General features: G+C 40.1%; 3 protein-coding genes across 3 annotated transcripts; all 3 read left to right on the top strand.

Annotated features, from left to right (window-relative positions):
* Positions 1-4,240: 4,240 nt before the first annotated feature.
* On the top strand, positions 4,241-5,472 carry LOC143003620 (trace amine-associated receptor 13c-like). Its single transcript, XM_076154392.1, has 2 exons — positions 4,241-4,410; positions 4,671-5,472. The coding sequence occupies exons 1-2, from the start codon at positions 4,241-4,243 to the stop codon at positions 5,470-5,472; spliced, it is 972 nt and encodes a 323-aa protein (XP_076010507.1).
* A 4,191-nt stretch (positions 5,473-9,663) lies between these two features.
* On the top strand, positions 9,664-10,896 carry LOC143003621 (trace amine-associated receptor 7e-like). The gene is made up of 2 exons (XM_076154393.1): positions 9,664-9,833; positions 10,095-10,896. Exons 1-2 carry the CDS (start codon positions 9,664-9,666, stop codon positions 10,894-10,896), a joined length of 972 nt encoding a protein of 323 aa, XP_076010508.1.
* Positions 10,897-14,213: 3,317 nt separating this feature from the next.
* On the top strand, positions 14,214-15,597 carry LOC143003622 (trace amine-associated receptor 13c-like). The gene is made up of 2 exons (XM_076154394.1): positions 14,214-14,383; positions 14,802-15,597. Exons 1-2 carry the CDS (start codon positions 14,214-14,216, stop codon positions 15,595-15,597), a joined length of 966 nt encoding a protein of 321 aa, XP_076010509.1.
* The last annotated feature ends 462 nt before the right edge of the window (positions 15,598-16,059 follow it).

Raw genomic sequence — 16,059 nt, forward strand, 5'->3', positions numbered from 1 at the left:
TTGTGTCGTATTTGTGGCAAGTTACAGCTCTAATTGTTGATTAACACCCCTGATTAGGCCTCCAACTTTCACTGGTGTGCGTAAACACACACACACACACACACACACACACACATACACACACACACACACACACACACACACACACACACACACACCCTCACCCACACACAATACCTATGAGAGCATATTCCCAAAACAGAACACAACATGTCATTACCAATGATGAGCTATGTATTACAAAGGTCCCTCTTCACACCTTCTTGATAAATAATGACTTGTCAAACCACAGAGGCACTGGACCAATCAAGGGTGTTAAGAAAATATAACGTTAAAATGTAAACACGTCATACAAAAACAAGCTGATCTCATTAACACATGATGCAATAGTTTCGAAAAGAGTAAATTGTGTTGTGTATGGGTTGCTCCGCTTTTTTATTCTTTTATTCACACTTCCATAGGCATGGATCGAAGAGCAGGAAATTAATGTCAGACAAGGAAAAGTCTCATATGTTGTTGGCACCTTGTGACATTAGTATTATGAGGCTTTACCTGACACATACATTTGAAAAATACAAAAATAACCCTACGACAAGATACAGTAGTTTATGTGATGTGTTGTAGGGAGGCAGTAGCTCAGTGGGTAGAGCTTCTGCTTGGGAACCGTAGGATTGCCGGTTTGAGCCCTGGTTCGAGTCCCTGCCGAGGTGCCCCTGAGCAAGGCACCGCACCCTCAATTGCTCCCCCCTCTGCGAAGGGTGGTAAATGTAATGTAAGTCGCTTTGGATAAAAGCGTCTGCCAAATGCTCGTAATTTAATGTGTTTTCCACCTAAATGCCGGATAAAATGCAATGACTGATCTGAGTATTCATGCTATCATTATATTATTGTTAAACTACTGTAGGAGTGCAAGCCTGGGTTTAGGTGATACACAATTCCCAAATCTGGAATAAGTGCGCCTTACATCAGCAAGTTTCAACTATTGCTGTCACAGGGGCAGTCAGTTTCTGAGTGGTTAATACGAGGTCAAAATTCACCTGGGGCTCTCTGTGAGGAGTTCACAATTTCTCCTTGTGTGTGCATGGGTTACCTGCTTTAATTTAAGATGGTCTGTATTGTTATGGTACAAGTACAACAAAAGTTTCCCCTGCATTAAGGTCATCCTATTTATTGGGGGCAAAGTGTCAAGACTTAATTAGTGTGCACACTGCATCGCTACACACAGTACAATTCCCAGTGTTGGCTTATGGCAGGACATTCTCCTACATCAAGATTCGTAAAAACAACAACAAAACAGATTAATTCAGGTGTGGTTGTCACAATATGAGAATAGTACCCTGCTGTGTGTGAACCTGGACATGATAAGTATGTAATTGCTCTGAAGACAAGAGAGTTTGGCAAGATTATGTGACTATGAAGTGAGGGAGTAGAAGATCGAATAGGGAAGAGGAGAAGTCAGCTATAAAAAAAACAGATGGCAAGAAGTGAGATGGCATCAGGAACAGTGAAGAAAAGGAGAAACAAATGAGATTAATAAACCATCCCTCAAAGAGGTAAATCAGAGGGCTGCTAAACAACCCCAAATTCCTATTCGACACAGTGACACAGCTTTCGAACGAACCACAGTCTGATCTCGTACCGAACGACTTCATGGAGTTTTGTACAAACAAGGTTGATGATTTAAAAACATTTAAGAACTCTACTCTCGCTTGTACATTACTCTCTGATGTTGCCACTATGAGGGAGCCTCTGTCCTGTGCCCCAAATCTCTTTGAGATGGTTTCACTGGCCAGTTTTTCTAAATTAGTTGCCTCCTCCAAGCCCAATATCTGCCTGCTTGATCCTCTCCCAGCTAAAATTGTTAAGGATCTATGTATCTATCTATCTTTGCTCAATATTATAAATAAGTCATTCTCCACGGGGGTTGTGCATGCTGCTATTTACAGCTGCCATTAACCTCTGAATAAAAGCCTACATTAAACCCAGACACTGTAAAGAATTATAGACCCATTTTCAATCTTCCTGTCCTCTCCAAAATTTTTGAGCTTCTAGTAGCAGCCTACGGACTAGACTTGAGTCAAATAATTAATTTGAGCCTACCAATCTGGCTTCAGGCCCCTAAACAGCACTGAAACCGCTCTGACCAATGTTTCAAACGACCTACTTCTTACCGCTGCTTCTGGTGCTATTTCAGTTCTAATTCTTCTCGATTTAAGAGCAGCTTTTAACACTGTGGGACACAATACACAATACACCGAGGGGAGGCAGTAGCTCAGTCGGTAGGGCTTCCCCTTGGGAACCGGAGGGTTGCCGGTTCCAGTCCCTGCCGAGGTGCCCCTGAGCAAGGCACCGAACCCCCAAATGCTCCCCACTCTGTAATGGGGGGTAATTTAAGTCGCCTTGGATAAAAGCGTCTGCTAAATGATCGTAATGCAATATTCTACTTGATCCTCTCGAGAACCGCATTGGTGGTCTTGCACTTTGTTGGTTTAGATCTGACCGAACAAAAAAGATTAACTTTGTTTCACTAAATAATCCTAATTCGCCTCACTACCCTGTAAAGTTTGGCATTCCACAGGGTTCTATATTGGGCCCATTACTCTTACTCAATTCATATGCTCCCTCTTGGAAAAATAATTTGTCAGTTCGGCATAGATTTTATATGTGAACGACACATAATTGTATGTTTCCATAATTGTATGTTTCCATAAATCCCAATGTCACTCTGGGATCTCCAACTTGGAGTCCTGCCTTATAGCCGTTAAAGGCTGGATGACAAAAAATGTTGCTTCTTAATGTCAATAAAACTGAAATACTGATCTTAGGGCCAAAGAAGCACAGATTGAATTTTCAGAACCTCCTAGTTCACTTTGACGATGGCGCCATCCGTTGCTCCGCAAAGACAAAGAGTGTTGGTGTAACATTTGAAGAGGACCTAACTTTCAGCAGCCACATTAACAATGTGGCAAGGTTTGCATACTTCCATATCCGAAATATCCCAATAATCAGACTGTTCCTTAGCAAAGCAGATGCTGAAACACTACTTAATGCATTTTTTCACCTCCAGACTGGATTATTGGAATGACCTCTTTTCTAGCTTGAAAAAACTGCAGAATCTTCACCACAACTTGCAGATTCGATCACATCATGCCAGTCCTAGTGTCGCTACATTGGCCTCCTAAGAGTCCCAGGACTGATTTTAAGGTCTTACTTCTTACCTATATGATACTACATGGCTTAGCTCCAGTGTATCTTTCTGACAGTATTACCACTTGTGTTCCTGCGTGATCCTTAAGACTTTTGGAAATAGAGCATTTTCAGCATTTTCACTCCTTTTCTCTGGAACACCTAAAGACACATCTCTTTTCAGTACACGCCGATAACTGATGACTCACCAATGGGCAGGAAGCATAGTCTCATATTTGCAGGGGAGAGATTAGCCAAATCAGGTTTTGTTCAGGACTTAGATAGACTCTGTCCACTCTTGGTCAGTGATACTGTGAGTGTAGTCAAAGGATGGGCTACATTAGCAGATTTTCTCTTTCCATCCTTCCTTAATCTGCTCAATTTACATCCCATGAATGTATTTGTACTAATTACCTCTCTGGCCCATGAGTGTGGGGTCTACAGGTCAGCTGTTTTTCAGCTCTGTGGCTCCTGAGCTGTCTCTCAAGAGTTTGTGAGAAAAGTTATTGATTAATGTGATGACAAGAGCAGGTTGAAAGCTCAAAGGAGAGGAGGATAAACATGGAGAGAGGTGGTGGTTGATGACCTTGGGAAGGAGTGGGGTAGGGAGAGGTCCTATAAGTGTGTGTGAGTGCTTTCAGGAGAAGAGGGAAGGCATCAGATAAAGAAGCACTCCCACACCAAATTTCCACAATTATCAAATCATATAATTATAATTGTGAATTCTCACCACATCAATTCTATACCTTGTCCAACACTGTCCTGCAGAGTTTTCAGGACTTTGTGGGTTATAGAATGAATGTGGTGGCAGTGGCAGGTAGAAAGCACAAAGTTGTGAAGGACAAATGTGAAGTGAAGGAGTAGAAGATGGGATAGGGAAGAGACAGGGTAGGAGGAGTCAGACATCAAAAAGGGAAGAAGTGGGATGGCATCAGGAACAGTAATTAAAACGAGATACCAATGAGATAATTTAACCATCCTACAAAGTGGTGAATCAGAGTGCTGCTAAACTTCAGCAGCTCTCCTTTCATATCTATACTCAGTTCTTCTGAGGATGGTGGAGGGACTGGAGGGAGCTGAGCTCAATGTTTCTCTCCTCAACACCTCCTGCAAGCCAACTCCTCTTTCCTCTCAGGTCATTCTCATCGACACACTGCTGTCCTTCATTGCGCTGCTCACTGTGACTCTCAACCTGCTGGTCATCATTTCCATCTCCCACTTCAGGCACAGATACATTTCCTTCAATATAACTGGTGAAATACTGTGGAGCTGATACATAATATGGATGTTGTCATGTAGAATATCTGCAGGTGGATTTAGTTTTTCCATGTTTATATAAGATAATTGTGGATCTAACACTTACACAATGGGGATTATAATCATATCTCTGTTATACAGTGAAACTTGGATTTTCTTCATTCAAATCTGAATAAGCATAATAACAACCTATGACCTATCTTCATAATCATAATTTCCTACTGCAGGCAGCTCCACACCTCCACCAATTTCCTCCTCCTCTCCTTGGCTGTGTCTGACCTGCTTGTGGGCTTCTTGGTGATGCCATTCCAAATCTTCTCACTGCATTCCTGCTGGTCAAAGAGTGCAATCACGTGTAACGTTTTCATCTATTTGGGTTTTGTCCTCACCTGTGCCTCTGTTGGGACCATGGTGCTCATATCACTTGACCGATATGTAGCTATTTGTAATCCTCTTCGTTATTCTTACATCATAACACCAAGCAGAGCTCAAATGTGTGTGTGTATGTGTTGGTGTTTGTCTGTTTTTTATAACATTGGAATATTGAAGGATCAACTGTTGCAAGCACAGTTGTCTAATAATGAATGTGTAATTGTAATAAGCTACATTGCAGGGTCAGTTGACATAATTCTTGCCTTCATATGCCCTGTTACTGTTATGATAGTTCTCTATGTGAGGGTATTTGTGGTTGCTGTGGCACAGGCACGCATCATGCGCTTTCAAATTACTGTTGTTAAATTGAACACTGTGGTTGCAACTGTTAAGAAATCAGAGATAAAGGCAGCAAGAACTCTCAGTGTCCTCTTAGTTGTGTTTTTAATTTGTCTCTCTCCATATTATTTGCTTTCTCTTGGAGGGCAGGACACCACAACTAATGCTGCATCTGTTGAAACCTGGCTATTCTGTTGCAACTCCACTATGAATCCTCTCATCTACTCCTTTTTCTACCCCTGGTTTAGAAAAGCTGTCAAACTCATTGTCAGCCTTCACATACTGCAGCCAGGCTCCTGTGAGGCCAACATGATGTAATGAGGTTGGCAGAATTTACATTGTGTACAACATGAAGTTTTGTAAAATGTACACTAAGCAAGACAACTTTTAATGACTTTGGAAGTGTAGCACAACAAAACAAAGGGAATATACAAGAGATTACACTATAATGAGCTGGTTGGTGAAGATAATGGATCTATGACATATGGCCAAATTCCCCACAGGTATCCGAACAGTGTAAGTTTACTTTAAAAAAAGAATCTATCACAATGAATTAGGTGCTTGAGCAAAGTAACAGTTATGAATTAAATATCCTGCATGATGCAATGATTAATATTAGTGAAGTATGTATTAAATGTAATTGGTCATGTGTTCCTTTCAGCATATGTAAAGATTCAGATAAAGATGTTCATAATTGTGCATTTGTAGTATTCTGCCTCCTAATTAGTCATATGATCAATTGCAGCTCTGCCTTTTAAGTATCTATGCAACAAATAGCTGGAATAAACTTCCAGAAGATTTGGGACTTGCTCCAGTACTGACTACTTTTAAATCCAGACTAAAAACATTTATGTTCACCAATGCGTTCAGCTAAACTACAAACAATGTACCTTGATGTAATACACTTTCATTGTATTCTTTTATTCTCTAATTTAAATGATCAAATAGGTTTTGATTTGATTTGTTTGTTCTTAATTTAAATGTCATATACAATTTATTTGCAATTTATATGCGTTCATTTGTCTGAAAATATCTTTTAACTTATTTTTATGTGAAGCACATGGAGTCTCCCTCATGTTTGAAATATGCTCTATAGATAAAGTTGCCTTGCCTATCTTAAAACCATAATTTTTATTAGATGATGGTCTGGGGCTCAAAATGTTTTCAATTGTTCCCTTTTGTACACTATAGAAGATTATTGCTACATAATAAAGCTGCAAAAGAGTTTGTGCTCAGCTCTGACTCTTACTATCCTGTTTTTTTGTTTACAATGAATAACACAGATGTGAGTTTAAATTGTTATTAAGTCCACAGGCTTTTTAGCAACATAAGGCTTCCTGGCTGTTGGGTCATCATCTCAAAGAGGGCCTCTCCTCCCAATTTTACTAATGCTCATGCTGGACGCGCCTCAGAGAAGGTGGTGGTGTAGGCTTTATATTTAACCGGTCTCTCAACCTTGCTAACAAAAGATGCGCCAGCACAAACTTCTCATCTTTCAAGCTATTAATTCCTAACCCAGCACCCTCTAAGGCAGGCAATCAAATTTCCATTTCCATCTGTACTGTAGTCATCTACCGTTCTCTTGCACTTATACTCAACTCTTAGATGAATTCTCCATTTATATTACAGACATGGTGACTCATGTGGACAACATCATAATACTGGGTTACTTTAATATTCCTTTTGAGAGTCGAAACTATCCACTTACTAAAGCTTTCTCAACCTTGGTTGACTCAGTGAGTTTCTCCTTATACCTCAGAGTCAACCCACAGAGGTGGTCACACACTTGACTTAGTACTAGCACGTGGTCTAGGCGTGACCAGTGTGAAACTATTTCCTGTTCTGCCCACATTATCAGATGATTCCTTCATCATCTACCGCGTTGATGTATTGATCTGTGACAAAGGCAAGTCGAATGCTTACTTTAGCAGTGTTATAAGTCCTAGCATTATTAGTCAACTTGCTGAGGAACTACTGCAAGCTCTAAAGTCATTGAAACCTAATGAGGCCTCATTGGATTCCCTAACAAAAAACATGAATTCTTATCATCCAGCACTTTGGAGTCTATTTTCCCTTTAAAGCGAAGTTCACACAAACGGGACAAATTGCCTCATTGGTTCACAAGTGACATCCGTACACTTAAGCAGGCCTGCAGGCGGCTGGAACGGAAGTGGCGTCTGACCAAACTTGAAGTTTTTTGACTTGCCTTGTCTGATAGCTTTTTAGATTATAAATGAGCACTTTACTCTGCTGGAATTACCTATTGAAAATTTTTCAATGATTATAAACACAACCGCAAATTCCTATTCGACACAGTGACACAGCTTTCGAACAAACCTGTAGGCACAGTCAACTCTGAGCTTGTACCGAACGACTTCATGGAGTTTTGTACAAACAAGGTTGACAATTCAAAAACTTTTACGAACTCTACTCCCACTTGGACATCACTCTCTGATGTTGCTACTATGAGGGACCCTCTGTCCTGTGCCCCAAATCTCTTTGAGATGGTTTCACTGGCCAGTTTATCTAAATTAGTTGCCTACTCCAAGCCCACTATCTGCTTGCTTGATCCTCTCCCTGCTAAAATTGTAAAGGATCCATGCCTGGTGCTTGGGGATTCTTTGCTCAATATTATGAATAAGTCACTCTCCACGGGGGTTGTGCATGCTGCTATTTAAAGCTGTCAATAAACCTCTGTTTAATTTCCCCCTGGGATCAAAATAAAAAAATAAAAAAATAAAAAAATAAATTCCCTTTAAAAAGCCTAGGTTAAACCAAGACACTGTAAAGAATTATAGACCGATTTTCAATCTTCCTGTCCTCTCCAAAATTCTTGAGCTTCTAGTAGCAGCCTACAGACTAGACTTGAGTCAAATAATTCATTTGAGCCTACCAATCAGGCTTCAGGCTCCTAAACAACACTCAAACCGCTCTGACCAATGTTTCAAACAACCTACTTCTTATCGCTGCTTCTGGTGCTATTTCGGTTTTAATTCTCCTCGATTTGAGATCAGCTTTTAACACTGTGGGTCATAATATTCTACTTGATCCTCTTGAGAACCACATTGGCACTGGTGGTCTCGCATTTTGTTGGTATAGATCTGACCGAACAAAAAGGATTCACTTTGTTTCACTAAATAATTCCGAACTCGCCTCGCTATCGTGTAAAGTTTGGCATTCCACAGGGTTCTGTATTGGGCCCATTACTCTTGCCAATTTATATGCTCCCTCTTTTGGAAACATAATTTGTAAGTTCGGCATAGATTTTCATTTATATGTGGACGACACATTATTGAATGTTTCCATAAATCCCAATGTCACTCTGGTATCTCCAACTTGGAGTCCTGCCTTATAGCCGTTAAAGGCTGGATGACAAAAAAATGTTGCTTCTTAATGTCAATAGAACTGAAATACTGATCTTAGGGCCAAAGAAGCACAGATTGAATTTTCAGCACCTCCTAGTTCACTTTGACGATGGTGCCATCCGTTGCTCCGCAAAGGCAAAGAATCTGGGTGTCACATTTGACGAGGACCTAACTTTCAGCAGCCACATTAACAATGTGGCAAGGTTTGCAGACTTCCATATCCGAAATATCCCCAGAATCAGACCGTTCCTTAGCAAAGCAGATGCTGAAACACTAATTCATGCATTTGTCCACTCCAGACTGGATTATTGGAATGTCCTCTTTTCTGGCTTGAAAAAACTGCAGCTTGTTTAAAATACTGCAGCAAGACTCTTCACCATAACTTGCAGATTCGATCACATCACGCCAGTCCTAGTGTCGCTACATTGGCCTTCTAACAGTGCCAGGGCTGATTTTAAGGTCTTACTTCTTACCTATAAGATACTACATGGCTTAGCTCCAGTGTATCTTTCTGACAGTATTACCACTTGTGTTCCTGCGCCATCCTTAAGACGTTTAGAAATAGAGCATTTTCATACTGCACTCTGGAACACCTAAAGACACACCTCTTTTCAGTACACGCTGATAACTGCTAACTCACCAATGGGCAGGAAGCATAGTCTCATATTTGCAGGAGAGTCTCATAATTGCTGGTTCGGCAGGAGAGCCAAACCAGTTTTTGTTCGAGACTTAGATAGACTCTGTCCACTTTGGTCAGTGATACTGTGAGTGTAGTCAATTATATAATTATAATTGTGAATTTTCACCACATCAATTCTATACCTTGTCCAACACTGTCCTGCAGAGTTTGCAGGACTTTGTGGGATAAGTTATAGAATGAATGTGGTGGCAGTGGCAGGTAGAAAGCACAAAGTTGTGAAGGACAAATGTGAAGTGAAGGAGTAGAAGATGGGATAGGGAAGAGACAGGGTAGGAGGAGTCATACGTAAAAAAAAATCAGATGGGAAGAAGTGGGATGGCATCAGGAACAGTAAGTAAAACGAGAAACAAATGAGATAATTAAACCATCCTACAAAGTGGTGAATCAGAGGGCTGCTAAACTTCAGCAGCTCTCCTTTCATATCTATACTCAGTTCTTCTGAGGATGGTGGAGGGACTGGAGGGAGCTGAGCTCAATGTTTCTCTCCTCAACACCTCCTGCAAGCCAACTCCTCTTTCCTCTGAGGTTATTCTCATCGACACACTGCTGTCCTTCATTGCGCTGCTCACTGCGACTCTCAACCTGCTGGTCATCATTTCCATCTCCCACTTCAGGCACAGATATATTTCCTTCAATATAACTGACGAAATACTGTGGAGCTGATACATGATATGGATGTTTGTCATGTAGAATATCTGCAGGTGGATTTAGTTTTTCCATGTTTATATAAGATAATTGTGGATCTAACACTTACACAATGGGGATTATAATCATATCGCTATTATACAGTGTGACTTGGATTTTCTTCATTCAAATCTGAATAAGCATAATAACAACGTATGACATATCTTCATAATCATAATTTCCTACTGCAGGCAGCTCCGCACCTCCACCAATTTCCTCCTCCTCTCCTTGGCTGTGTCTGACCTGCTTGTGGGCTTCTTGGCGATGCCATTCCAAATCTCCACACTGCATTCCTGCTGGTTAAAGAGTGCAATCATGTGTAACTTTTTCATCTATTTGGGTTTTGTTGTCACCTCTGCCTCTGTTGGGACCATGGTGCTCATATCAGTTGACCGATATGTAGCTATTTGTTATCCTCTTCGTTATTCTTACATCATAACACCAAGCAGAGCTCAAATGTGTGTGTGTATGTGTTGGTGTTTGTCTGTTTTTCACAACATTGCAATGTTGAAGGACCAACTGTTGCAAGCACAGATGTCCAATAATGAATGTGTGTTTGTAATAAGCTACATTGCAGGGTCAGTTGACATAATTCTTACCTTCATATGCCCTGTTACTGTTATGATAGTTCTCTATGTGAGGGTATTTGTGGTGGCTGTGGCACAGGCACGCATCATGCGCTCTAAAATTACTGCTGTTAAAATGAACACTTTGGTTGCAACTGTTAAGAAATCAGAGATAAAGGCAGCAAGAACTCTTAGTGTCCTCTTAGTTGTGTTTTTAATTTGTCTCTCTCCGTATTATTTGAATTCTATTGGAGGACAGGACACCACAACTAATGCTGCATCTGTTGAAATCTGGCTATTCCACTGTAACTCCACTATAAATCCTCTCATCTACTCCTTTTTCTACCCCTGGTTTAGAAAAGCTGTCAAACTCATTGTCAGCCTTCACATACTGCAGCCAGGCTCCTGTGAGGCCAACATGATGTGATGAGGTTGGCAGAATTTACATTGTGTACAACATGTTGAATTAGTTTTGTTTATTGTACACTAAGCAAGAACACCTTTAATCACTTTGGAAGTGTGGGAATAGTGTAAATTCCTAACAAAACATTAGGAATATACAATAAATTACACTATAATGATCTGGTTGATGAAGATAATTGAACTATGACATATGGCCAACTTCCCCACAGGTTTCCGTATAGTGTAAATTTACTTTAAAAACAGAATATATCACAATGAATTAGAGGCTTAAGCATAGTAAAAATTATGAATAAAATAACCTGCATGATGTAATGGATAATATAAGTGAAGTTTACAATGTAGCTGCAGTTGCTCGTTGATTATTCTCTAATTTAAATGATCAAAAATGTTTTAAATAAATAAAAAAAAAAATTTAAATGCATTCTTTTGTCTGAAAATGTCTTTTTACATGTTTTTATGTGAAGCACAAAGATTTCCCCTCATGTTTGAAATATGCTCAAAAAATAAAGTTGCCTTGTCTATGTTAAAACCACAATTTTGTTTTGATGATGGTCTGGGGCTCAGAAACATGTCTACCATTGTTTATAGTTTCCCTTTTGTACACTGTAGGAGTTTATCACTACATAATAATGCTGCAAAAGAGTTTGTGCTCAGCTTTATGACTAACTCTCCTGTTTTTGTTTGTACAATGAATAACATAGAAGTGAGATTAAAATGTCATCAAGTCCACAGCAAACAGGCTTTTTAGCAACGTAAGGCTTCCTGGCTGATCTGTCAAAGAATGTTCGAACAAACAAAAAGCCAAGTATGCCAGCAAGGCACAACGAGGAGCTGCCCAGTGACTGCCAGCAAGAGCAGATGGGAAGAGAGTGAGCTGGCTTTTCCATTGCAACTCTACTGTAAATCCTTTGATATATGTTGTTTTACACCCCTGGTTTTGAATAGCTGTTAAACTCATTGTCAGCCTTCACATACTGCAGCCAGGCTCCTGTGAGGCCAAGATGATGTTGTGACACACACAGTGTCCAGTGTCAATTTGGAATTTTGGTTTCTTTCAGCCTGCTGTAAAAACATGTTTATGTTTTGGCCAGTAACATGTGAACCTTAAGGTTTAAAGGGTTTTAAGGTTTAAAGAGTTTTAAAGGTTTTAAAGGTTTTAAAAGTTTAAAAGGTTTTAAGGTTTAGAGGGTTTTAAGAGCCACAGAACTGTGACCCACCCTCCCTCTATCCATGCTCTCAGAGGGACCAGCCATACGCCAGGTAAGGTTCATGGGTTCAGGTTTTAAGGTTGGTGGTGAATGAATAAATTGTAAAATTGCCAATATGTCTTGTTTCGTCCTTGTTACTGATAGACTTCAATCATCCAATCCACCAAAAAACACCAAACAAGAGTCAATAGCAACAGCAGAATAAGCTGTTTGGCATTGGCAGAGAAGATTTGGCAAATTTTTCATGAGCGCAACCCACATACTCAGCTGTGCTGCTCATCCCACAAATGCATGTTCCTTACAAATGGGGCCCCATTCAAAAGGGAACTAAACAGGCTTTCCAACGGTATAAAATGTATTGCCAAGAAGCATTGTTACAACAGAGAAATAATCTACCAAACACAAATTTCCGAACTTTTTGTTCGATGTTTATATATATATATACTGAATGAATATGGATATATAACATACATAGAATGAATAAATGAGTCAACTGTAACCAAATGTGGTGGACTTGGGAACTCAAAACGGGAAACATCAACCAACCTGATGGCAGCCCTATGACTACAACAGTCAAGGCCAATCCTAATATACCCCTTGACACGAACACTTAATCCTACCATTCATTTTTCGAGTGCAGCTTGCATTTCAACCTGCCCATCAGAACAAAGTTACAAAGTGAAGTGTTTAAAATCTTCCCCTAAGAAAGGGGCCAACCCAGCTGTGGTGATTTCTTTTGTGGTTGTCAGCAGCAAATCTGAGAAAAGAAAGAAAAAGAAGATGTCTTCAACCCGTATTGCCTCTTTCCTCTTCTCATTTAACACTGCTGTCCAGCATTGTGCTGCTCACTGTCACTCTCAACCTGCTGGTTATCATTTTCATCTACCACTCCCACAGATACATTTCTTTCAATGTAATTGGTGAAATACTGTGTAGCTGATACATGATAGAGGTTTAGTTGTTGTGCATGTGCAATGTATGCACAGTGTATGTGCATCAATAGTGTTACAAAATGTTACCATAATCCAAACTCTAATTTTAATTGGAAGCTCAATCAACTCAATAAGAACGACTACAAACTACGACCTACGATCTTCAATGTCCTCCTCCTCTCGCTGGCTGTGTCTGACCTGCTTTTGGGTGTCTTAACATCATTCCATATCCTCACCTCTGCATTCCTGCTTGTTTCTGAGTAAAATCATTTATCTTCTTCTAAACTATTTGGGTTTTATCCTCACCTCTGCCTCTGTTGGGACCATATAGCTCATAATACCGGTGTTCCTCCTCCTCCCCCTGGCTGTGCCTGTCCTGCTCTTGGGCCTATTAGGAATTTCAGTTTTCTCCTCACCTCTGCTTCCATTGGGATCATTGTGCGTCTTTGTGCATTGTCTATTGCTGTGTGGGTGTTTGTTAATGTGTTTGTGTCAAATGTAATATCTTCTCATTCTGAGGATAAGATTTGACCATTATTTGTGTTGCCTTTTCATGATTGTTAGTTCTGTAATGAAGATCGCTGCTGAACAGGTTTTTTTTTTTTACTATTCCATGTAGTCCAGTAGTTCCATGACAAGGGAAAGTACAAGATTTGATCTATGTCCTTTACAGTTATAAACACTGCTTCACAGTGGAAGGACATGCAATTGTCTGTTTGTGTGTGTCTCTGTGATTGTCTGACCACCCTGCACACTGCGTCTTGCCCAATGGCTGCTATGCCAGGATCCTACTCTGTGTGAACATGCACAGGACAAGTAAGTAATTGCAATAATGAGGCAATTGTCTTGGCCTACAGTAATCTAACACAGCCTTCAGAATTAAGTGGGAGAAGTTAAACTGACACAGGAGCAAAACTAGTGGCAGGTAGAACGCACAAAGGACAAGACAGGTGTGAAGAAGTGGAGAGGATGATGAAATAGGGAGGAGATGGGGAAGGGGGAGTTAGGTAACCGAAAAAATCTAAATGGGAAGGAGTGCCTGCTGAAAAAACAGAAAGGCATCAAGAACAGTCATGGAAATGAACAGGAGGCAACTGAGATAAATGAACAATTGCAGAAAGAGGTGAATCAGAGGGTTGCTAGAGATCAGCAGCTCTCTTTTCACATCTCTACTTCTGAAGATGGAGGGGGGATTGGAGGGAGCAGAGCTCAACATTTCTCTCCTCAACAGCTCCTGCAAGCCAACTCCTCTTTCCTCTCAGGTCATTCTCATTGACACACTGCTGTCCTTCATCGCGCTGCTCACTGTGATGCTCAACCTGCTGGTCATCATCTCCATCTCCCACTTCAGGTACTGATACAATTCTCACAAATTCTAAATACAGTTTAGAAAAGGAAGGGTTTTCATCTACAGTGCAACAAGAATACAAGCAAAAATGTGGAATGACAGCTTTATGATTATAATTACTATGCACAGACCAAGTTTAGCCAAGTTTAGCTCTCCGTCAGCCCTCAGACTCCACTGTGTGTTGCATGTAGCTAATTTGACCATTGTTTCTTCTTGCACAATGGACAATTCATGCTTCAGCCTTTTTTGTTTTGGAGCTGATATACAGTATGGCGGTGAAACTATGATGTAAAAGTATGTATATGTTTATTTGTCATGCATCTGTGTCTCCTTTAAAGTGTAATTTGGTCGTCCTGTAGCTCAATGTGACACACAGGAAAAAACCACTACTAATTTTCAAAATCATAATCTCTCACTGCAGGCAGCTTCAAACTTCCACCAATGTCCTCCTGCTCTCCCTGGCTGTGTCTGATCTGCTCATGGGGCTCCTGGTGATGCCACTTTCTATTGCCTCAATGCATTCTTGCTTGTTTCTAGGTAAAATCATTTGTAACTTTATGGACTTGTTGAGTTTTATCCTCACTTCTGCATCTGTTGGGAGCATGGTGCTAATATCTTTTGACCGATATGTAGCTATTTGTTGTCCCCTTCGTTATTCCTACATTTTGCCACAAAACAAAGCTAAAATGTGTGTGTGTTTGTGTTGGAGCTGCTCTGTTGTTTACAACACAGTAATGCTGAAAGACTACTTGGCAAAAGCGGATGTGACCGAATGTGTGGTTGTAATAAGCAACATCGCAGGGTCAGTTGACCTAATTCTTACCTTTATAGGCCCTGTTACTGTTATGATAGTTCTCTATATGAGGGTATTTGGGGTGGCTGTGGCACAGGCACGCATCATGCGCTCTCAAATTACTGTTGTTAAAAAGAACACTGTGGTTGCAACAGTTAAGAAATCAGAGATAAAGGCAGCAAGAACTCTCAGTATCGTCCTGCTTATGTTTTTGATTTGTCTCTCTCCGTATTTCTTTCCCACTTTGGGAGGGCAGGACACAGTAAATAAAAATGTATCTGTTGAAATCTGGCTTTTCCACTGTAACTCCACTATAAATCCTCTCATCTACTCCTTTTTCTACCCCTGGTTTAGAAAAGCTGTCAAACTCATTGTCAGCCTTCACATACTGCAGCCAGGCTCCTGTGAGGCCAACATGATGTAATGAGGTTGGCAGAATTTACATTGTGTACAACATGTTGAGTTAGTTTTGTTTATTGTACACTAAGCAAGAACACCTTTAATCACTTTGGAAGTGTGGGAATAGTGTAAATTCCTAACAAAACATTAGGAATATACAATAAATTACACTATAATGAACTGGTTGGTGAAGATAATTGAACTATGACATATGGCCAACTTCCCCACAGGTTTCCTTATAGTGTAAATTTACTTTAAAAACAGAATCTATCACAATGAATTAGAGGCTTAAGCATAGTAAAAATTATGAATAAAATAACCTGCATGATGCAATGAATAATATTTGTGAAGTATACATTAACTGCAGTTGCTCGTTGCTTATTCTCTCATTTAAATGATCAAATATGTTTTAAATAGATAAATAAATAAATGTTTTTGAATGCATTATTTTGTCTGAAAATGTCTTTTAACATGTTTTTATGTGAAG

This window comes from Genypterus blacodes, unplaced genomic scaffold (assembly GCF_046128005.1).
Source record: "Genypterus blacodes isolate CSIRO-AG114 ecotype Tasmania unplaced genomic scaffold, CSIRO-AGI_Gbla_v1 ptg000062l_1, whole genome shotgun sequence".
Taxonomy (NCBI): domain Eukaryota; kingdom Metazoa; phylum Chordata; class Actinopteri; order Ophidiiformes; family Ophidiidae; genus Genypterus; species Genypterus blacodes.

What these genes read in the sequence shown, in the direction of transcription:
- LOC143003620 (XM_076154392.1), top strand. Translation starts at nt 4,241, where the DNA reads ATGGTGGAGGGACTGGAGGGAGCTGAGCTCAATGTTTCTCTCCTCAAC. An exon ending in ATTTCCATCTCCCACTTCAG is followed by an intron (nt 4,411 to 4,670) that starts GCACAGATACAT and finishes TTCCTACTGCAG; the next exon opens with GCAGCTCCACACCTCCACCA.
- LOC143003621 (XM_076154393.1), top strand. Translation starts at nt 9,664, where the DNA reads ATGGTGGAGGGACTGGAGGGAGCTGAGCTCAATGTTTCTCTCCTCAAC. An exon ending in ATTTCCATCTCCCACTTCAG is followed by an intron (nt 9,834 to 10,094) that starts GCACAGATATAT and finishes TTCCTACTGCAG; the next exon opens with GCAGCTCCGCACCTCCACCA.
- LOC143003622 (XM_076154394.1), top strand. Translation starts at nt 14,214, where the DNA reads ATGGAGGGGGGATTGGAGGGAGCAGAGCTCAACATTTCTCTCCTCAAC. An exon ending in ATCTCCATCTCCCACTTCAG is followed by an intron (nt 14,384 to 14,801) that starts GTACTGATACAA and finishes CTCTCACTGCAG; the next exon opens with GCAGCTTCAAACTTCCACCA.